The sequence below is a fragment of the Ciona robusta genome, chromosome 10 (assembly GCF_009617815.1).
Source record: "Ciona robusta chromosome 10, ASM961781v2".
In the NCBI taxonomy this organism is placed as follows: Eukaryota; Metazoa; Chordata; class Ascidiacea; order Phlebobranchia; family Cionidae; genus Ciona; species Ciona robusta.
In genome coordinates this window covers 2,271,252-2,293,937 of record NC_143244.1, presented here as the reverse complement: position 1 = coordinate 2,293,937, position 22,686 = coordinate 2,271,252, and the positions used below count along the sequence as shown (strand labels likewise).

At 34.7% G+C, this 22,686-nt stretch overlaps 2 protein-coding genes across 3 annotated transcripts; one reads left to right on the top strand and one right to left on the bottom strand.

Moving 5' to 3' along the window:
- Positions 1-3: 3 nt before the first annotated feature.
- LOC149729469 (uncharacterized) lies at positions 4-7,610 on the bottom strand. Its single transcript, XM_089887092.1, has 12 exons — positions 7,311-7,610; positions 7,032-7,144; positions 6,290-6,393; positions 5,541-5,640; positions 5,137-5,252; positions 4,642-4,847; positions 3,111-3,262; positions 2,622-2,751; positions 2,023-2,215; positions 1,587-1,746; positions 999-1,169; positions 4-458 (listed from the first exon to the last, which is right to left on the bottom strand). The coding sequence occupies exons 1-12, from the start codon at positions 7,432-7,434 to the stop codon at positions 387-389; spliced, it is 1,641 nt and encodes a 546-aa protein (XP_089743218.1). The 5' UTR covers positions 7,435-7,610; the 3' UTR covers positions 4-386.
- A 376-nt stretch (positions 7,611-7,986) lies between these two features.
- On the top strand, positions 7,987-22,240 carry LOC149729468 (serine/threonine-protein phosphatase 2A 56 kDa regulatory subunit gamma isoform-like). Of its 2 annotated transcripts, XM_089887089.1 has the most exons (16): positions 7,987-8,148; positions 8,599-8,646; positions 9,055-9,220; positions 11,197-11,396; positions 12,530-12,640; positions 13,548-13,640; positions 15,010-15,140; positions 15,298-15,357; positions 15,884-15,992; positions 16,231-16,284; positions 16,762-16,932; positions 18,909-19,036; positions 19,643-19,744; positions 20,212-20,284; positions 20,853-21,011; positions 21,291-22,240. In XM_089887089.1, exons 1-16 carry the CDS (start codon positions 8,113-8,115, stop codon positions 21,423-21,425), a joined length of 1,776 nt encoding a protein of 591 aa, XP_089743215.1. In that variant the 5' UTR covers positions 7,987-8,112; the 3' UTR covers positions 21,426-22,240. The 2 variants fall into 2 exon arrangements, with proteins under 2 accessions (XP_089743215.1, XP_089743217.1); XM_089887091.1 differs by lacking the exon at positions 8,599-8,646.
- Positions 22,241-22,686: the final 446 nt, after the last annotated feature.

Sequence of the window (22,686 nt, the reverse complement as noted above, 5' to 3'; positions counted from 1 at the left end):
TGTGTATATGTGGAATATACACGATGTTTTACAGAGTTGCCATCCTTTCTGTATTAGTAGGCTATATTGTATAACAGTAAGCCTAACCCTAAATTGACCGATAATGGCGCTGTTTTATAATGTCGCACGTCTGCGATATTATTCAAAAACTTAAAGATACGGATTTTATTTTAAATATCTTTCTACATTATTATCGAATCAAACATCCGGTACCCGTCGGCTACAGGGCAAGCGACTGACAATTTAGCCACAGCGACTAAATAGCAATCCCCTTAACTGCTCAAATATTAAGTTGCAAATGTATATACACCAGCATGTATAGCGACTTTCGAAACAGCTTTCGTACTACAGGTTTGTATATAAAAACACATTCGGCATTGAATATTTTATTCCTGATCACTTTTGCTTTCATCATCTGACGCTGATACTCTGTTGACTTTCTGTAGCAAACTCAGCAACTAGAAACGTGTTGTGTTAAAGATAGAAATTAATGCTATATGATTACTGGCGAAACGATAGTGGTTATAACGTGCTGGTATAGCTAGTGTATGAAACATGAGACACTCTCTTTTACTCTCTTTTTACAGTTAACCTGGTAACGGTTAATTATTTTTAAACTTTTGTAAGCGTGAAAGCGAACCAACTCTCATTTTGTTGATTAGGTCATACACGGTATACAAGGGAGTTGAGAAACAGGAGCTGGGATATATGGACCTTTATATGGGTGAGGTCATGTAGACATGGCAGGGCAGTTGGGATAAATGCCAGATTTGGCACATGTTTAATAGGGCGGGGGAAGATGGGGCACCTTTAGCACATATCATACAAATATCCTGATCGTGTTATAAACAATTAACAACGGTCTATATATAGGTCGTAAGAATACGGTTTTATAATTCTTTGTATGTTTTTTGTTTACTATAAAAAAATCCCAAATAAGACAAGATAATAGAATGAAAAGTTGTCACATCTTTTCCGACATTTATACTATAGCTAACCTGCGGAGCTGCAGTAGCTGCTGTTGAAGCATCTGAAGAAGCTTGTTCCTCATTCTGTCCAACATTTAGTGTTTTAGGAGCAGGTTTATTAGCGGGGTCCATCATCTTTTTTAACCTCATCGGAACAAGGACTTTTCTTCGAAGTAATTTCATCAATCCCTTCTTACCTTCCTGAAGAGAAGACTAAATTCTTAACGTTTTGCCACAAAACATAAATTTTATAAATGTAATCGGGTACGATAAGATTAAATTAATAAAAACAACGAAAATACAGAGATTATGGAATAAATGTAACTTGCTTTATCCTCGCGTGGCAGAGCAAAGACTTCTGTCGATATAAGATCTATGTTAACTTTCATAGACAGTGTACGCTTAATTAAATTGCTAGTTAAAAAATATATATATGTAACTTTGTGGGTGATTTTTTTACTTTTATTGTTTTTTGCGTGGCTGACAAACCATTGGAGCAGTTGGTGTCTTATCCTCCACACACGTCCACAATGGTATAGCAGCATCGAGACTCGAACCTGAGTCTTGGCTAAAGGATGTAATAATAACTAAAGGAGCCGAAGACCATTATAAGCCTACCGGTTTGGTTTCAGAGTTCTGTTCTGTCGGTTCTTCCGATCTTTTCTGTGATTCACTCGTACCAGGCCGACTCCCCGATTCAGAGTTTAATTCTCCGTTTGAATCGTTGTCGGAGTCTTCTAGCGCGGTATCAGCAGCTCGTCGCCTTACTACTCCGGATCTATTAGTTTATACAGAAGTTTCTGAAGACCAAAAGCGACTGACACGATTTGATTAGTATATAGATAATCAAGTATTTTTCAAGTATCCAATGGCGTGCTTTAGACTTCGTGCATATACAGAATAAACTCATGATAATGTACCGTGCTCCCACGAACAGATGACGATGCTCTATATAAGCTCTACTATATACATGTTGTTACCCGATTTACACCAATAGCCTAATTTGGTTTGCTGCTAAATTCTCTCATTACATACAGATGTCATATCTATCTACCTTGAACCACGTTCTTGTAAACCTGTAGCCATCAACAGTAAAGGCGATAAATTTCCAATAACAGCTTTGACAGCTTCACTCTGCCGCCTAGCATCGAGTGGCATGCCCGCTAGTTGGCGTGGTGAGCCATCGTCAGGGTCGTCGTCATCGGCGTCATCGTCGTTGGTGGTGTCAACACCAGATGCTCGGGCTCCTTGGGTAGCATTTCACAACAAAACAGATTTTCTGGTCAGTTTCAATACAAACATGACAGCCCATCATATGTATGACACGATTGCTGTATTTATCTCAAACATTGCGGTTTAACAACTAAAACCACAGCTTCATTGTTATTCAATTTTAAAAACTTATGCAGACTATCGTACTATGCATATGGATTGTGATGTTTGATTTAAACTAAGCGGAATTAATGTTGTTATACATGTATAGTAGTAATCCACATATAGGATACTCTGATGTTCCATACACCTTGGGCCAGCTTACAAGTTATACTACGAAGTTACTTTGTGAGTGATTCTTTTTCTGTATGGCTGGAAATTTAATCGGTATTGACTTGGGTTGGAGTACTAGTTAATGCACCACGTAATAATTAATCCTACCCAATCTCGCCACAACCGATTGTAGATATCTCGTCCTATCATGTCGGGTTGTGAGCTCTAAATACTCATTGCGCATGCGTGAAAGACGCTTCCGTGTTTGAATGAGGCGGGTAACGTTTGAAGTGTCAACCTGCAATTTAATACATTTTTGAGTAAACTTAATAATGCATGTGATTCTTGGAATACAGGTTTGGTCCTCCCCACCTACGACAACTATGTAAAACATGTACAGAAGGACAGGATGTGACCGGGACATCACTAATAAAAAGAAACTGAAATTTAGGACAGAGTTGTCAGATTCCCTTTACTCCCCATCAATAAGGCGCGTTTATTCTTTAAAAAATATGAAGTTACATACGTGGTAACTCGTAAACGGATATAGGAGGTGTATGAAACACAAGTCTCGAGTTATAATTTACAATGCTATACCCAATGCGATGGTTTATAAGTTTCATTCATTCAAGAACTAGTAGCCTATGGTAGTTTAACCTTCATGTATAGTAAACTAGATGAAGATGGAATTTCTTTCTTTTCTCGTTCGTCATCACCTTCTTCTTTTTTAAAAGGAATGAACTCGGGTTGTGGAAGATCTAAAGGTTCAAGGAATCCTTCATCGTCTCTTCTTTCAGGTGGTGGTAGAACTATATATATGGAAGTGTATTACAGTAGGGGAAGATGGGACACTTAATATTTCCAAAATCAAAATACATGACATAATAGACAATAACTATTAATAAAGTTTACATTTTTGCTACAAATTAGGCATTGCTACACTGTTTGTCGCACAAGCCACTTCTTATAAATTATCTTAAAGTGCAAATAAATAAATTTCCAATATGTTCGCCTTATATTTCCTTTTTATTAAAAATTATCAATATATTTGAATAACCCCTGGAGTATAAATTATTGAATTAAATATGAACCTTTCAAAGTTTGGCAATAAATACCTACAAAACTACAATGTGGGGGTAGATGGGACACCGAGTTGAAACATTTACATTAACAGTATTCTGCAACTTGTAGTTAACCTACCGATTTTAACCGCCTGTGCTAGTTCCATTGCCACGTTAACTTTATTATAGCAGTATTGTAAGGCCCGAGTAGGGCAAGGAAAAGAACGTTTAAACTTGATTTTCAAAGTGTACAATGTTATGTCGTGTTATTTACGTGTATTCCTAATAACAAATTCATCTGTTTATTAAAATTAACAATGATTTTAAACTGTCCCCCCTACCCTGTGTTCTTTCGAATTTGTAAAATTTCACCTGTTGTGCGAATTGCTAAATAACTCATTGTGTATTTTATTATATTTTTTTGATTTGTTGCCAATTAATAAAGGAATGATAATACTAATTTCTATTGATATCTATATTTGGTAATATGTGCTTATAGTCCCATCTTCCCCCACTGTATTAAATATAACTTAAAAACTATATTTTGTTGTTGTTTTTATCCCAAATTAAAGTCATATCGAACTGGTCTATTTTCCTTATGTTTAAATTTCATTTTTTTTCACAAAACTAAGACTAGATTTATGGGACAAAATCCAACTGTGCGAAGTATTCAAGTTTTTGATATGAATTTAGTATAATCTAGTTTAATCGTTCACACTCGCACACTACAAAATTTTATCGGCTTTTATACTATGATTAAGCGAGCATTCAAAATTAGCACCTTACTATTCCGCATTTTTTACCTGTTCAAAACATACTGCTGCATGTTTCTACTCTACACATGTTTAATATTTAAAAACAGTAATGGTCCTTGACGCGCCTTTTAAAAAATCGTGATAATACTGTTGAATGATTCTGTAACATTCTTTTCCTGATTATCAATAAATGGTGTCCGTAAAAAGAAAGTTAAAAAAGACCTGTCTGACAAAGTGTCCCATCTTCTCACACCCTACTAGATGTTGCTATGGTCATTAAACGTGTTAGAAAATAAAAAGAGTATCGCAGCGTAAAGTTCGTTCGCAGGCAATTGCTAAAATGAGGTCAATATAAGCACAAGAGCTATTTACCTTTAAAAAACATTGACTCGCTCATAATATGTGATAGAGATGACGTATCATGTTTTAGTTGGTGTGAGTATCCGTACCCAAGCGTTCCATATCGGAATACGTACTCAAGGTCAAGTTCTGCAACCCTCTTATCTTTTACCATCATAAACACACTTTTGCTCGTGTACATTTCTTTTATAATATCGTGCAAGTGCAAGGTGGCGAATCTAGAATAAAATTGCTTGAAGAATGACCGTATTTACCTTGCAGTTTCTTTTTAATTATTTTTGATAGACCAGTAACATTTTTAAAGAATTTTAACAGCACAAACTTAAAAGTTTGACTATTAAATGTTTTTTAAAAGATCATTCGAAGTATCGTTTTGAAACACATATGGTGTAAGTTCGCCTATACCGATTTTACAGATTACAATATTTAGGAGTTTTTAGGAAACCATTAGTTAGTGGAGGTCTCTTCAGGTTTAGCCCAATATAACCTGTGTCTGTTTAACTTTACCCGACGTTCAAGTTCCCTCTCCTCAACCCAGCAGAATGGCTATCCACTTCTATTAACTCAAGTTTGATAAGATTTCGCGGGTCGTCGTATTTTTTGCAAAGAATCAACGAAAATGTCTAAAACATAAGATTATAAATCAAAAATACCCTGTATATATAGTGGGATGGGTAAAGATAGGACATCATTTTATTTTAGTTTCTCGTCCCTTTTGGTAGTAAATAAAGAACATTCATAGAAATAAAAAACCGTATACTCACGACTACCGCATACCATTCTTATTTGTTTAAAACACGATTAGTATATTTGTACAATATGTGCTAAATGCGTCCTATTAAAATCTGTGGCAAAACTCCAACTTCCAGTTCTACTATTTAAGTAGCATTCAGTGTGTAATGTAACATTACCTTTAACTCGTCCAGAGTCAGCTCTGCGTGGCCACCAGCCAAACTATCTCTGGGTCCCGTAACCCCAGGAGATCCAATCCTTTCTCCAGGTACCACGGATCTGCAGTGTATTAATTATTTAGAAAAACTTTACCGATGGGCCCGACAGGTAAAGAAATTTAATCAACAAAATTGGAAAATAAAAACGCTGAACTGTCTAAACTAAACGACACTGGTTAAAAGCTATACATTTACAGCTGGCGATGGTAAAGGCAGCGATTATCGGTCGATTTTGGCCGACAAAGGTTTCACAAACCTATATGTAAAACCGCCCGTTGTTCTGTTCGGCAGGAATTTGGAAATAAGAAAAAATCCAGGAAAGAATGGGTGATGTTGTATCTGCGCCGATGTTCCATACACAGTTTGGTTATATTTTATTATTTTCTACGCGGTAATTGTGTAATAAAAAAGGGTAATTTTGAACTGTTTAAACATTTTTTGTTGAGGTTGGATATTTACCAGTAAATGATCTCCCGGTTTGATTTAGAGCTATAAACAGTTCACGCGAAAATCGTTACTTTTTAAGCCATTTATCGGCAGAGTATAGAAACTTTTTCTCGATATTTTGTCGCTCGCATCGTTAGCGATAGAGGAAATGACTTCAAAAACTGGCCCGCCTGGACCCGAATCGCCCTAACTTTGTGTGAACCCTTTTTTATGTTTATTGGACGTAACTTATAAAGAGCTATACGTATATACCAGCACCTTACCTTCGACTCCATAGTTTAGATTGTCGGTTCATCACCAGTTTGTTACTCTTCGTGTTCGTGGCGTCTCGTCGTATCTCAACAATCTTCGAACATTTAACTGCGCCCTGTACCAGATTAGTGAGTTCGATATATACGGCAAACTTACGAGTAAATTCATTCTATATTTTCCCACCTACTAAACATCTCTAGTAGACAGTAATATCTTTTATTTCTTCGGAAACGATACCAAAGATCGTGGTATTTAAAAAACGATGAAAGGGAATCAACAGCAAAACTGCAGTTGTTAAAACACGCCATCGATAAAAGGTGTAGGCTAGGTGTTGCACCCAACATATGGTAACTCACAGTGATTTATTCAAATTAGAGGAAAAATGTGCGTAAACACACGACCCATGTAGTCGGCTTTAAAACAGGTTTGACCCAAAGATTGGGTCATGATAAAAAAGAAAACCCCCTAAAGAAATTTCACAATTAACTGTTTATTTGATTAAATTGGCATCAGTGGTTAAATAGCCTATTTCTAGCCAAGAGGAAATGGCTTCAAGGTTTGACCTTTGACCTTTTTGAAAATTGCTCCAACCCAGTATTTTCTTATTTGTGGTTCTAGTTGTTGCATCGTCATGCCAAAATGAATAATTATAAACCTTAAAGGGGTGTTTCCATGCACCTCGGGCCCAATGTTACGCAAATCCTAATACTAGGGTGGCTATAATCGTAGTTGTAACTCACCGAAACTGCGTACCTGAACTGTAATTCGTAGAAACAACCGGATTTCGGTGCAGCCAGCAAACGTGGAAGTAAAAAAGAAAGTTTTACTGAAGTTTCTCAATGTTTTGGCGTGAATTCCAATCACTCCTGTAACATATACGCGCTATAAAGTTGATAAACAAGTTTATTTATAATCTTCGCTTGGCAGGACAGAAATATTCGTTATATCAAGGTTGGTCATACACCTGATGCCTGCTTACGATTGGGTTACCGCACGAGTTTGTGGGTGGCTAATAAAAATGAGTTTATTTACCCTGTGGTAAACCGCTGCTGAATTCTTGCCTTCTTTTCCGAGCAACAGGGTCTAGCTCCTGTAGAACCAACTTTGCTGCAGCAGCCGCCTTTAAATCGATTGCTTCTTTTCCTTTAGTTGCCATTTTTTCGCATTAAAAATAAATCTTATTGAAATAACTATTAAATCCTATTTTTTAATAAAATCTTATTTTATCTACTTTTATGATGTCACCAAGTGTATATTGAAGCATCACAATCTACAATTTTTTTGCTCCCCATAAATTCTAGTTATGCCTCTAGCGCTACTTTAGCGGGGGGGTCGTAAGGTTAAATCGCCAACAACCCAAGAAATGGTAACCGTGGATAGAAAAGTGAAATGCTGGTTTAAATAGTTAAGGGTACTTTTCAGGCGTTTTATTGGTTTTAATGTTACAGTTTTTGTAGTCTAGTTTATAGTAATCATACAGTTAAGTTTCTCGCATTTATTTACGGTAAAATGCGCTTCTTATTATTTTTCCAAATGTTGTTTTAAGTGAATAATGACCCCAAACCATACGTTTTATTTTTCATAGTATTTTAAAAACGGTTACATATAGGCTTAATAAAGACATTCCATTTCCAATACTTAAAATGCACCAGAAGTTTTTTTCATTTTTTATACTTATTATTTAACCTTATTTGCTCTTGCCTAAAGATTTATAAATACATGCAGAAATTGGTTTATTTTTAACATCATAGGTTTCTTATTTATATAGTAGGATTTAACTTAATTTGTGTAAAGTTAAGACATGCTTTGGTACAACAGTCGTTAACTTAACAATATGCCGAATAAGACAAAAAAGGAAAAAGGAGATAAGGTTTTTAAAACTAAATAAATTTTAAGATTTTGCATGTCATTTTTTTTCCTTTACGCTTTGAAATTTAGAATAACCGCAATTGAGTTAATGAATATAATAAAGTAATTCTATTTTCTTGTTAATCTTGTATAAATGTTAAAGCATGTTTAATATTAATTCATTTGGTCAAAAACATTGATTCATTTTTAGATTTAGTGAAAAAATCTCTTGTCGTAATACATCATTTTCATCATAATTTTGCCACTGACAGTAATAGTTTCAAATTATTCTAAAAACAGGAATTTTAAAAATCACAAACCTTTTTTTTAATAAATTAGATTCCTTTGTAATCTCTTGTCCAGTTAATTTTATGCATTAAGTTGAAGCTTTGCTATTGCTTGTGTGTTCAATTTTGCAAACCAATTGCCATTAAAGTTTTGTGTTTGTTGTTTAATTGCAAATAATTTTCAGGGTTTGGCTAAAGGATCAAGTGCATCAAAATCTAGGGAGGAGGAAGAAGTGTGTTTGATTTCAATTAATTTATAAATAATTCGTTTCCATATAGTGGCATAGAATAGCTAGTTCAAACCCATTAACAAGGCTGGGTTTTAGTCGCAACCCAACTAAATTTTGTTCCAAAAGCTCGATATGTTTTTAAGTTTAATAACGACTGTTGTTATGTCAAGGATAAAATAAAGCAATCATTAATTATAAGGTAATGGCAATCGCAATAGTTAATGCCTAATGGCAATCGTTATAAGAGCTAAGGAATTTTTGGAAAAATGTCATTATTTAGAAATTTTATTTGACCATGCAATTAATTTCCTTGACTTTGCCACTGCCCACTGGTACTTGAATTTTTGCTTTGTAGAAATTCTCTTTTTTAAGTAAAAGGTACTATGGTTTTTCATTCATCCATGTTTACAGAGAAAGCCGGGTGGTCACAGCAATCCCAGTGGACCTCCAGTAACTCAGCTGATTAAAGTGAAGCATGCACCAGGTGTGCCTCTGGTCAAAAAGGAAAAGCGACAAAGTTCCTCAAGGTTTAATGTGTCAAAAAATCGGGAGTTAGTGAAGATGCCAGCACTTAAAGGTAAAAATCTATCTTTCTAACAGTTCATGGCATCACAATATTTTAATAGTAGACTGATGATGCAAGTTATCGGCTGCTAAATGAGGGTGCAGGCAGCCACGCTTTATGTTGGATACTTTTACTCGGGTAGTTTTAATTTACCCCTGCGTGTTTTGACAACTGTTTGTTTTTAGAGGAAAATTGTCCAAAAATATGAGGATAGATCCAAAAATATATAAAAAACATGAGAGTTTATAGAACATATCAGTTGAATTAGCACATTTAAAATACATGTATTTCTTATTAACAGTTAAAAACATAGTTTATCAATGTTGTCCATTTCCCAAAAAAGCCCTGTTGGAAAATATTTATTTGGGTCGATTACATTGTAAGAACATCACCTAGTTATTGATTTTCTTTCTTAGTAGACCTATTATCTTTTCGCTTGTGGTAGCATGTTTTTTTCAAAACAATGTTATTTAACTAATGCAGTCCCGTAAAGTTCAAGTTAATTTTTAATTCCAGAAATATTTTTTAAACCCTACCCAGCGTAACATGTGTTTTTTGCTTTAAACTTTTCATTGTAATGTTTTCATAAATAAATTTAACTTGATTAGTTTCTGTATAAACTGAAACTTAACAGCTTTTATATGTACAGCCCTGGAGACCCACGTCGGCAATCGGCAATTCCTGACGGTTTTGCCGACGCATTTGTACAAACCCTCCGCAGTTTATTGCCGACGATGTAGAAAAAAAACTAAAAAAAAATTTTTTTTTTAAACAAAATATTTTTAAACTGCAGACGCGAAATTGCAAAAATTACAGACAATAAAAGCTAAAAGTGAGGTAATATAATACATATAGTAGTCGTGTATAGCAAATGAAGTCAGGCGCACCGATTTCCTAACGCACCTGCGCGTTGACTATGACGTCATTAACGTCCTTGTATACGTGCGGCGCATACGTTTTTTTTTCGGCGGGAATTGGTAACACGACCTTTCTTACAGCTGTGTGTAAAATAAATGTAATTTGCGGTAATAAATAGCCTAGATATATTCCAGAAGTAGCACTGCTGTATATTTAGGATGTTTTCCTCAGCCAAGCGGCATGTTTATTACGAAAAAGTAGGGATTCACACGTGGATTCATTGCATCATAATAGCGATTGCTTGACTTGGCAATTGATTACGACATAATAGCAACTCACACACTGATTATTTACGTCATAATAACGATTGTCCCCTTGATTATTTATCCAGCAGGAGCTTGAAAACAGGTTGGATATTTGCCTTTTTACGTATGCGATCAAGTAAAGGATTGATGCGTTTGCAATAAATACTTCGACCTGGGCTATGAAGCAGCTGATGTTGGTAATGTTTCGTAAATTTGGTGTTAACAATGTGTTGAAGTTGTAAAAGCTCTCCGAGCGCCGACATTCAACCAAAAGCTCGGCACGAGCTTATGACATCATCAAGGAGAAAGGCGTATGAGAATACAATCCTTTTTGGACGAAAAGCGTCGCTAATTAAAATCATTTAGAACACGTGGTTTGCGGTGAAAGAGAAGACGTAATGCAGCACTTTGTATTATTTCAATATAAAAAGTTTATGAATTTATGTTTTTTTATTAAAAATCAGACTAATCAGATACGAAACATTGGGCGCTCGTGTTATACGATACCGACTGTAATTCGAAACGGGCAAATTCGTGCTGACGTTGCGATTCGTGACGTCACGCCCGGCCATGCGCCTTTTAAATCGTCGGTATATTGCTTTTATACGAGTTTCCAGGGCTGTATATATGACAGCTCACACTTTCTTTATCTAAAATTGTATTCATTATAAGCTTGAAAAACACTGAATATGATTTTATTACCTTAATCAAGGCAGGTAATCGCAAAAAATGAAGGCAATTGTGTCATACAATGCTGTAATGTTTGTATCGAAACTGAACAAAAATGGTGTTCTATGCACATGAAATAAACCTCACTTTCACCAGATGCCGCCCCAAACGACGTTGAAAGTTTATTCACACGAAAGTTGCAACAATGTTGCGTCGTGTTCGACTTCATTACCGACCCGCTTAGTGACCTCAAGTGGAAAGAAATAAAGCGAGGAGCATTAAACGAGATGGTGGAATATGTCACACACAACCGGGGAGTGATAACTGAACCAATATATCCTGAAGCTGTACATATGGTAGGTACAAGGCGATATGTGAATAACCTGGTTTATTTCCATTCACGGAGTACAATGGCTGAATCCGTGGTGCAGTGTTGCGACCAGGAAACTATATCAAAGGGGGTTTAAATGGGAAAGTTTTAAAACAAGATAGAAAAATTTGTACTTAAAATTTTACATAAAAAGAGGTTCAAACCTTTTTCCCTGGCTGTGATATCGGAAATGTTGGGGTGTACATTTACCTAACTGTTAAAACATGGGTGCCATGTTTTTGTACCCTAGTTTTAAATATGAACCTGCCTTTAAGTTGATTGAATGTATGATATCAAAAAGTGCAGATTTTAAACCTAATAAGAACTCAGAACTATATTGCTTTGTTTAATAAAAAACATTTAAATATATTTAGTTGTTTACTTAATGCAATGTATTAGGCTAGAAATCCATTCTTGTTTGTCTTTATAGTTATAATAAACTTGCACAAGGTGTATAATCAGTTCATCGTCTATGTTGTGGTCCATGGTAAAAGTTAATGCTTAAACACCACCGTGTGATTAAAATTCTGTCATTAACTTTGTTAATGATTGCCTTCAATGTATGTTCTGGTTTCAGATTTTTCTACTTATTCTGTTGTCTCATTTTCTGTGTTTTAAACCTGTATTTTTTAACCAGGGGTTTGTGTTTTGGGTCAGACAATTATTTGAAGTAACTTAACAATTTTCAAAGCAGAGTTTAACAATGTTATCGTTTTAACTTCTCTGCGAAACTATTTGGTGGTGAATTATATTCACCAAATTTGTGTCACTGAGTCAACTTTAAATGGCTTTTTTCAGTTAACTAACAACCATTACAATTTAAAACTATTTAAAACCTGCTTTGTTCGACTTAAAATGTTTAACTAACTTTTTTAAATATGCTTAATGGTCAAAATATTAATAAATTGACAGCAGTTAAACAAATCAGGAGGCGTAGTTTAATAATCTTTGTTTCAATTTAGTTACCTAACAGAAAAGTTAGTAAAGCTTGTAGCACTTAAAAACTGAAAACAAACGAATAAAAAAACATTAGATTGCAGATTCAACTATAAAATGCACTTATTCTACCACTCTTGTCTATGCTTACAATTTAATTTTAAATATTCCTTTTCATTCCAGTTTGCAGTGAACACGTTCCGATCCCTCCCCCCTTCCACCAATCCATCGGGAGCTGAGTTTGACCCTGAGGAAGATGAACCAACATTGGAAGCTTCTTGGCCGCATATACAGGTTTGTGTTGTATGTCGGGTGAAACCAGCATAGGTGACAACTTATACACCAACCTTTGAAATTTACTAATTAATGTACTTTTAATCATCTTGTGTGTGGAATTAAACTATCATGGTGTATATCATTGATATTCAGGGCATGATTAAATGATAATCATATAGCTTATCCTGGTTTCTGCATAAAATAGATTTTAGCCTCATGTTAGGACTAGGTGTGTATTCAACTTAGCCTAGCCAAAGTACACTGTATTCGAAACAATATTCAACAAGGTTATCAATTTTTGACGAGTACAAGTGTAACTGTATTTTATTACTGTCAATCCTAGGTTTTGTTTTATAAAAAAAAATCTAATTCTGGCAACTATGGGTAAAGCAACATTATTAGTTTAAATATTTAAAAAGGTTGTGGTTCTATAATGCCACAACTCTAATTCAGTGTCAAATACCACACAAGTTGTGTGTTGCACTGTATTGGTATGTTTTCTGCTCCTAAATTGACATTTGGTTTCACGGCTCACCTCAATTTGATATTAAATTAAAATTGTCACACCCTATCCTACAGCAAACATACTTCTGTGTTAAATAAACACTTCATGTCGAACACACGTTCAACATATTAAACCCAGTGTATTTAAATTGAAACTATTGCCTTTTTCTGGCAATAGGTAAACTGAGTAACACAATCTTTTGTATTAAATGCTGTTGTTATACCGCCATGCATAATCAATGTAATATATATCACAAATAAACAACTTTTCTGGTCAAATAATATATTCTTTTATTGTTTCTACCAGGCGTTTAACATATTATGTTAGTAAATATCTCTTCTAGTTCTGGTAAACCAGAGATTTTACTTTTGGAGTCATTATATGTATATGAACATAGTTTAAACAGAATTTTATTTGCAGCTTATTTATGAATTCTTTCTACGCTTTTTGGAATCTCCTGACTTCCAACCTCATGTAGCCAAGAAATATATTGACCAGAAGTTTGTTCTTGAGGTAAGAACTAAGATGCAAAGTTTACCATTTAATGTGGACATTTAGTTAAGGTCTTATATGTTACATGCCAGAGGACCTGAGATGTAGGTCACGGTCGGCCCAAGCCCATAACTGATTAACTGTATAGTGTGGCTCTAAATTTATTATGTATGGGTGAAGTATTATGGTGGGGTTGGGGCACTTAGGATTTAGGCCAGACCTTGCAGATTACACTAACACTCAGCCATATAACTTTATATTACATTGGGCGTTAAATTGTAGCTTGTTAATAAAAAACATAAAATGTATGATTTAACCTCAAACCTCTGAAGACATAAGAATGTTTAGGCCAGAGTTTGCCCATTACAACAACACGTAGTGTTTTTTTTGCGTGCTATAGCAGAGCTAATGACCATTACGTTGGTGTATTGAAGTTTGTATAAGGCACCAGCTGAAGCAGAACTACTTGGATTTAGTATGTGGAAGCTATCGTAAAACAGATAGTAAAGTTATTAGGCAAACATTCATCAAATACCATGTTTGCCTTATGTTGCACCAAAATGGCTTGCTTCTCTGTCATATCATGCTTCTTCTGCCCGAGTTTAAGATCTTTTTATGAGTAATATCACTCTTGTTAAGCTGTGTTTTCACTGTGGCTGATTTTGCCTGTTTTACACTTATAGAATGCCTGACCTGATATACTGTTGGCAATTACTTCCAATTACACCAAGCAGCTATTTTATCGCGTTCAATTGACTTTGACCTGTTGGCCAGAGGCTCTGGCAGCTTAACTATTCAGCTAACTTGTAATTAAAGGATTAAGGCAAACTACATGGCTAACCAGATTAGTTTATTAAACAATATTCTTCATAGGATAGTGTACAGACATACAGTAGGTTTATACGTTAAGTTTTGTTTTACAAAATTACTATAGTAGGACTTACAACCAACAAAGGGTTTGGTTATTATTCCCAGACCTGTTGGGTGTTTACTTTTCTTCACATTGTACAATGTACTGTTTTACAGTATACTATTTTATCAAACTGTGTCTGTGTGTAAGTTTTCTAATGTTATCCTGCCTTTTTTTTCGGGTTCTACAATATGCCATTCTATAGGCCTTCACTCTTACAGAATACATAATGGAATGCATGAGTTACCACCACTAAAAACCCTCTATTATCTGGGCAACCATCATGTGCATATCTAGGAACACAAAAGAGGGATCCAACTGTATTTTAAAAAAAATTCTTTAAGTGACGTGCGAACTCCAGATGTGCAGCGCAGTAAAGCATGTTTGTTTCATGGCTTGTTTTCACAAAAATGGGGACTCTGGACTCTCTTAAATACAACACCGGCCACAATACCCAACTAACCAACCTTATTCTTCCAGTTGTTGAACCTGTTTGATAGCGAGGATCCTCGTGAACGAGATTTCCTCAAGACAACTCTGCATCGGATATATGGGAAGTTCCTTGGTCTGCGTGCTCACATTCGCAAGCATATCAATAACATATTTTATAAGTGAGTTGGAGTTCGATGGTTTTAAAACTTCAAAAAATAGCTTCATTTTATGTTATGCCTGGTAGAAGCAGGTAAATAAATTAAAGTTATAATGTGTATATATTGACGATTCACGATTGTATTTATTATTGGATGACAAATTATTGAAATATTTTAGATTCATTTATGAAACAGAGAGACACAATGGAATTGCTGAACTTTTGGAAATCTTAGGAAGGTAAGGAAATATTTATTTCACTCTTACAAAACTGATCTTTAAAACTTTTAGAAGTCTTTGCACTGAAATATTAACATAGCCTAATAAATCTTTTACATTCACATGTTTAAATTTGTGCTTTAACCTCTTATTTGAAACAATGTAAACCTAAAACTGGGTATTTTAAAAAAAAACAACACTAACATTTCCTTTAAAACTTACAGCTTTTCTCTTTTGTGTGGAATTTTCTTTTAAAATCTTATTTATTTAGATTGAGTATTAACCCTAACATAATTTATACTGAACCTGCCTTGTTATTCAAGCTATTTGTGTAAGTAATGTAAGTTATTATCTAAATTAAGCTGTAAATTGAGTAAGCAATGAATCTCATAGTATACAATAATATTTAAACTAGTATTATACCAATATAAATCTACATAGGCAGTCTGCGGTTGGGCTAACCAACCAAATCTGGCTAAATCCTAGGTCCTCCAACAAAGACCTCACTTATATAGAGTCGTAATTCATAATGTCCTTACACCTTTAGCATCATTAATGGCTTTGCTCTCCCATTGAAAGAAGAACACAAAGTATTCCTTGTGCAAGTTCTCATCCCTTTACATAAAGCTCGCTCCCTAACAGTTTATCATCCTCAGGTAAGTTGATGTGTTGCTGTTGGACACGTCGAGCATTATACACACACTGGTAGCACACTAGTTACATTTAGACATATAAAAGCCCTTTGGATGTTGGGGTTATGGACCAAACCTGACCTAAATCCAAGATCCTCACCCATATAGAATAGAACAGAAGTTTAATGTTTCTTATACGGGTCCAATACTGAACAAATTCAATGTTGTGGAGATGTTAAAAAAAACAACATTTATTTTCCAGCTCGCATACTGCGTTGTTCAGTTCTTGGAAAAAGATTCTTCGTTAACAAAACCTGTAAGTGATGATCAAATATGATTTCTAAGTTTAATAATGTTTTGTAATCTATTATGTTTGATACAATCTGTTACTGCTCTTCAGACATATTCGAACAAGATAACGGCTTACCCATTTATATATATATATCAATTTTATAAGAGGTTAAAATGTCGGTACCCAAATAAAATGGCAGAAGAGTAATTTTAGGAAACAATATAGTTTATATACATATTTTAAAACTTGTTATAATCTATATACACACTTCTTTTTGTATTATCGCGAAAAATGGTTAAACATTTTCATTTCTTCAGTCTCATTTTACAAAACCCATACCTTGTTGACTGTTGTTCTTGTTACCATTATGCTTGGTAGCAACTACAGGTGAAAACCGCCTATATATATATAGTGTAATTTTGTTTAAGTGAAAATTGAGCCTGTTAACTGTTTTTATTTTCCTAAAATTACAAACTGAAATTGACCCAATTTAATCCACAGGTCATTGATGGTTTGCTTAAATTCTGGCCCAAAGTCCACAGTCCAAAGGAAGTTATGTTTCTCAATGAACTTGAGGAGATATTGGATGTAATTGAACCATCAGAGTTCACCAAAATAATGGTCCCATTGTTTAAGAAGCTTGCTCTGTGTGTATCAAGCGCACACTTTCAGGTAGGCTGTGTTTCTGTAGGTGCCAAAGCTCATTTGAAGTTATTGCTTAATAGTAGATTGAATGGATGAGTTACTTGTTTGTTCCTGCGTGGCAGGAACGACAGTTGTTATAACACGGGTGTTCTTTTTCATAAACCTCGTGCCTGCTTCAGGTTGCAATAAACGTAACTTTGTATGCTTTATTGCCAAATAAAAGAATTAAGCTATTTATCCTCCTGAAGCAGGAAATGGCGGTTGTTATAAAACATGTTATGTTCGCCATTCCTCATGCTCATTTTCCCAACAGTTATAGCATAAAGACAATATAAAGATAAAATTCCTTTTTAAATTACCAATTGAAAATAAACATGTTTTCCTTGTGTATTGTATGCATTATTTAACATGTAGGATTTCTTTGACGTAATAACTGAACCAAATGTGGTTTTTTAAATAAATTTTATTCATTTATTCTTGGGCAGCCATTTAAAATTACAGTAATTGTAGAAATGTGTATTTATGGAAGCATTTAAATTTTAAACTGAAACTCACATCACCGGTGTGCCATTATAAGAGCTCAAGTGTGTCACAAAACGAACAATAATTGACAATAATTTATTAACTATTTTTTTTTGGTGTGGTAAAACAGATTCTGAAAGTCCTATAACAGTTGTTTATGTGTGTGTGTGTACTTACTAAATAACACAAATTGACAATAATTTGTTAAAATTTTGTTTGTGTTGCGTATAATAGGGATTTAAAAATTTTGAGTGTTGCAAACTGATTCGTGGAATTCTAGTATTACAAAATTATCCCAGTGCTAAATTAATTATGTGTCGTGTTGTTATATAAATCAATAGAATATTAAGCTGCATGATGACATATCTATTTATCATTGATCTTTCCAATCAACATGTCTACACTGTATGTCCGGTAGAGTTCATCTATTTATGGTTTAATTATTTAAAAGTAGTATTGTACAAAGTATGGCTGTGTATATATTTGTGGCTAATTTTTGTTCAGGTTGTTCTTGTTTTACTTTGTTTTTTGTAAACTTGAAGAATTTGTCTTCCCACAACAAGGTTGTCTATGTAGGCTATGAATGAAGTTAAAAACACACATGTTTATGTAGCTGGTACTTTGTCTAAGATCAAAAAGGGTATAAATTTGTTTGTGTTTGTTTAAATGCAGCAATGGACATTTAGTAGGACAAGCTGTAGCAATCTTCCTTCATAAAATTATTTACCTGAACCATGATCTGTCTGAAGGAGTAAATCATTAAACAGAAAGTTATTGATGTAAATAAGTTATAAACAACATGTATATTTCCCCTACTAAGTGGTTGTTCCAACCAAACATTAGGAAAATTTACAAGGATCACAATTTATTTGAAAAATGTGAAAACAAAGATTGAAATATTTGTTTGATTAGTTGGTAGGTCAACGAACACACAGTCAGTAAGTTTACAACATGTTGATGGTTAATGGTTGACAAGTAGAACAAATAGTTTGACCGGTATTTGCATTGTTTAAAGTTTAAAATAAAAAAAGTGTTTCTGTAAATGTAGTCAATACATCCCTGTAATTGCAATATTGGTAATGTATTACTATAATTGTAGAATGTGTATGTATGGCGGGGCGCGACCTCGGATACATTTCCTTGGCTGCGCCACTGAGTCTGGATGTTGAAATATTTGCCTAAATCTGCCATAAATCCCAGCAACCATTGAATAAAATCACCTATGGTATACATATACCCATATAGTATAAAAATTAAATATAAGTACAAGCTAAGATAATGAACCTATGTATTAGATTTGCTATCTTTCTTTAAACTTAAATTACTTACGTTTTTTCTTTAATGTAACACAAAAAAATCATGGTTAATCCACCCCTGCTGCCATCCCATGTTCAGCGCAGACATTTACAACAATTATCTGTATTTTGCTTGCAGTTATAAAATACTACATTCTGTAACAGAGACCTCATATATTCATGCAGGTTGCAGAGCGAGCTTTATATTATTGGAACAACGAATACATCATGAGTTTAGTGAGTGACAACACTGCAATTATTCTCCCAATAATTTTTCCAGCTCTATACAAGAACTCCAAGACACATTGGAACAAGTAAGACTTTATTGAATCAACTCGCAAATTATTTCACTGCTCCTTAAATTTGTATTCTCTGACCTACAGGCAGGTGCACTAATCACTGGGCAACTGTGCCCCACATCCTGGCACAGTATAAGTCATGTTACACTTTATTAAACTTTAACATGTTTCCATTGGTGATTGTCCATATAATCTAACATTGAAAATAAACATTGAAAAAAAAAACTATTTTGTTACCAATGAATTTCCTTAGTTACACCAATTGGCCAACATAGTTCTACAACTATGGATAAAGAATCCAATATATAAAATAGCTTTTCTCCAAAAAAAGTTCAATTCTGGAAGACCTTTTTAACAAAATATCCATCAACGTAAAAATTACCCTATTTGGTAGCAACAACAGCAGTAAAACATGGCCTATTGGCCGTGGTGCCCATGTATATTCCACAGTGTCTTGACATTGTTTTGTTTAAAAATGAGATTTGTTCCACTTTACAATGACATTTTATGTTTATGCTTGCACATTTCAACAATATTTTAGTGTTCTATATAAATGTTGTCCTAAGGCGCACCATACTTTAATAAGCTGTATTTATGTTGCTTTTACATTATCATCAACAGAACAATCCATGGCTTAATCTACAATGCACTCAAGATCTTCATGGAAATGAACCAGAAACTATTTGATGAATGCACACAGAAGTATAAGATGGACAAGCAAAAGTAAGTGTTGAATATATAATGTGTATTATTTTATTTTATATGGGTAAGGTTCTCTGATGAAGCATGTCAAAAGACCGGAGATGTAGACCAGAGTTACCCATATAAGGTAGTATAGTCTGTTGTATACAGCAATATAGAATCCATGGTTGTGTGATGTACAAAAATTGTTTTCTAGAAAACATTCATTCACACCTTTGAAAATATGTATAAAATAAATGGAATCAATAAAGCAAAAAGAAATATTAAAAAATGTTTATACACCTGTCCATATGCTGCTATATCAATGTGAATTATTTAAAAATATAAATTAAGCTGCAATTTGTAAAGGAGAAACAAATACATACAAAAAATTTGCACATGTCCTTACACGCCTGTAAAATGTGAATTATTCAGCTCACAAAGAGTTTCAATGACTTGTTGTACATTCATACATTCCTGTGTGACATCATAGTGGTATATTGTTACAGGGAGAAGCAAAGATTGAAAGAAAGAGAAGAACTTTGGACAAAACTTCAGGATCTTGCAATGAAACGACCATTGGTAAGTGTCTGCTATGTTATCAATGCAATACATTGCTGGGATGGTAATCTTGAATACCTACTAAACTAGTCGCGAGTATTTCACCACGAGTGGTATGAAATTTACTGACTTAATTTAACAGCTTCTGAAACATTGTTTCGGTGAACTTTAGTTTCATGTGATACTCCACTATCCTATGCACAATACACCAACCCCGGCAAAGTTAAACACAAACATAGCCATACATTTATTACCATAGCCAAATTATTCATTTGTTTATATGGGGATTTGTTTACAGTGTAAAGTATAGCTAAAGTTGTCTGTATTCTGCGTTATTTAAAATAGCAGGCATGAACAATTAATTGTTTTTGAATTTTCCTTAAATATGCCAATCAGACTAATTTTATGTAAATTCCATATTTTTTTGCAAAAAAAAACATTATTTTAGCTCAGGTTAGGTTTAAGCTAATTATCAATAATGGTTGAGGTGTAAAAAATATTTACCTGCATATATTTCATATAATATACACAGAATAATCCATTTTACTTACAAACCCACCATGCTAACCTAACTTCTTTTACACGACAGTCGAAGCAGTTTCTGCAGCAAACGAAGTCTCTCACATTGAGTAACATGGAAGCTGGTGATGCGTCTGTCACACAGGTTGATACATCACCTGTTGCCATGGATACGGACTCGATTGAGGTTGATTTGCAACCGTCGCATGTTGTGAAGGAAGCTGAAGAGGTGCAGGGAGTAAAATATGGATACGTAACAGCTGGGTGTAACAGCTAACATTATTAAACAGCTTTCCTTTTTCCATTTACTACAGATTTTTTTCTTTTTTTAATCCAAGGGAATCAAATTCAGCGATTGTTGGCCTCAGCTAACCCATCACATTTTATCATTTAGTTTAAACGTTCCAGACCGTGCATTTTGAGATTTGGTTTTTCAGTACACTTTTTAAGCCAGAGTTTTCCATTACCGTTAATATTACAAAACGTACTAAACAAAGTTTCTTTTAAGGTAAAAAAGAAGAACAGGGCTGCTAACCTTGTGCGTCGTAAGTCAGAGTTGCCACAAGACATGTACACCACCAAGGCCCTTGCTTCTTACAAAAGGCCAGAAGATCATTTAACCACAAACTCGGAAAACTCATGAACGCTTGACCCTTAGACAATACTGGCCCATAGAAGATCTTCATGTTCATATTTATCTCAATATGAAGTTTTGTCTGTTTCTCTGTGGGGCTTCTTAATTTTGCACCCTAGCTCTTTGTTTGGGATCTCTACATGCCACAACATGTAACCGTCCTTTTCAAGCAAAATTCGCCTGAATCGAACCCTCTATCTTAGCACTAACCACGCTCAAACACTAACCACCTTGTCTCTTAAATTCGACCTGATTTTCATCCTAAATCTGCAGCTGATGGATTCACGCTGGGCCAGTATTTTCTGCAGCAACCCTTATTTGCCACGCACGCCCTACCAGCCTATATGTAAACACATGTCGTGTCCCCACTTTATTGTAGATACAACTATTGTACATTATCTGTTGCGAGAGAATGAGTCTAGAGTGTGTATCGTAGGGGATTTCCCCTGCACCGCGACGTATATATGCGCCGTGCCCAAAGCGCCAAAGAATGAAATATTAGTACAAGTTATGTTTACAATAATCGCCCAAACGAATGCTCTTAACGTACTTTTGAAGACGCAACAACTACTTATGGGGCGATGGTTTAAAAGTCGCCTTTTTGCGTGAAAAGTTTAGTTGGAAATATCCTTCGTTGTCTCTTGTGTGATAACACCCCTGATTGTTGCTGTGACGTGCCCAAACTACGTACGATGTATCAACCCCACTTGAAGACCTACACGACCATACGACCTCTTGTGGTCCCTACATTGTTGTCAAGTTCCCGTGTCGGTGTCTAGTGAATGCTTCGCTGTTACCAAAATAAATTCATTATGTTTGTGAAACATGACTGCATTTTAAACGCAATAATATTTCTAAAGTTCGAATGCTTTAGAGGTTTATTGTTCAGGCTGCACTTTTTGTGTTAGAAGGGTCGAAGTTTCAAGGCTCGATACGACCAAAATTTTTCGCCAGTGGACTAGAATTATATAAAGTATTGATGTTGCGTTTTTGATAAAAAAACGACACCCGTCGCCTCATAACCAGAAGATACTGAACAAAGAATTTATTGAGTATTAAGAATTTAAAGTTGGTAAATTAATATCAGTCGATTCAATACAGAAACATAAAGCTTAGTTGTGCAACTCTCCAGGTTGACTAAGAGCCAAGTACTATTGAAGTTAGAGACACGTGGTGCTGTTAGTTGGGGGATTGTTTAAGAGTTAGACTCGACTTTGAACTGAATGTGGAACCGTCATGCGGTTGTCTTATCTTATGTTCACAAAGTAAA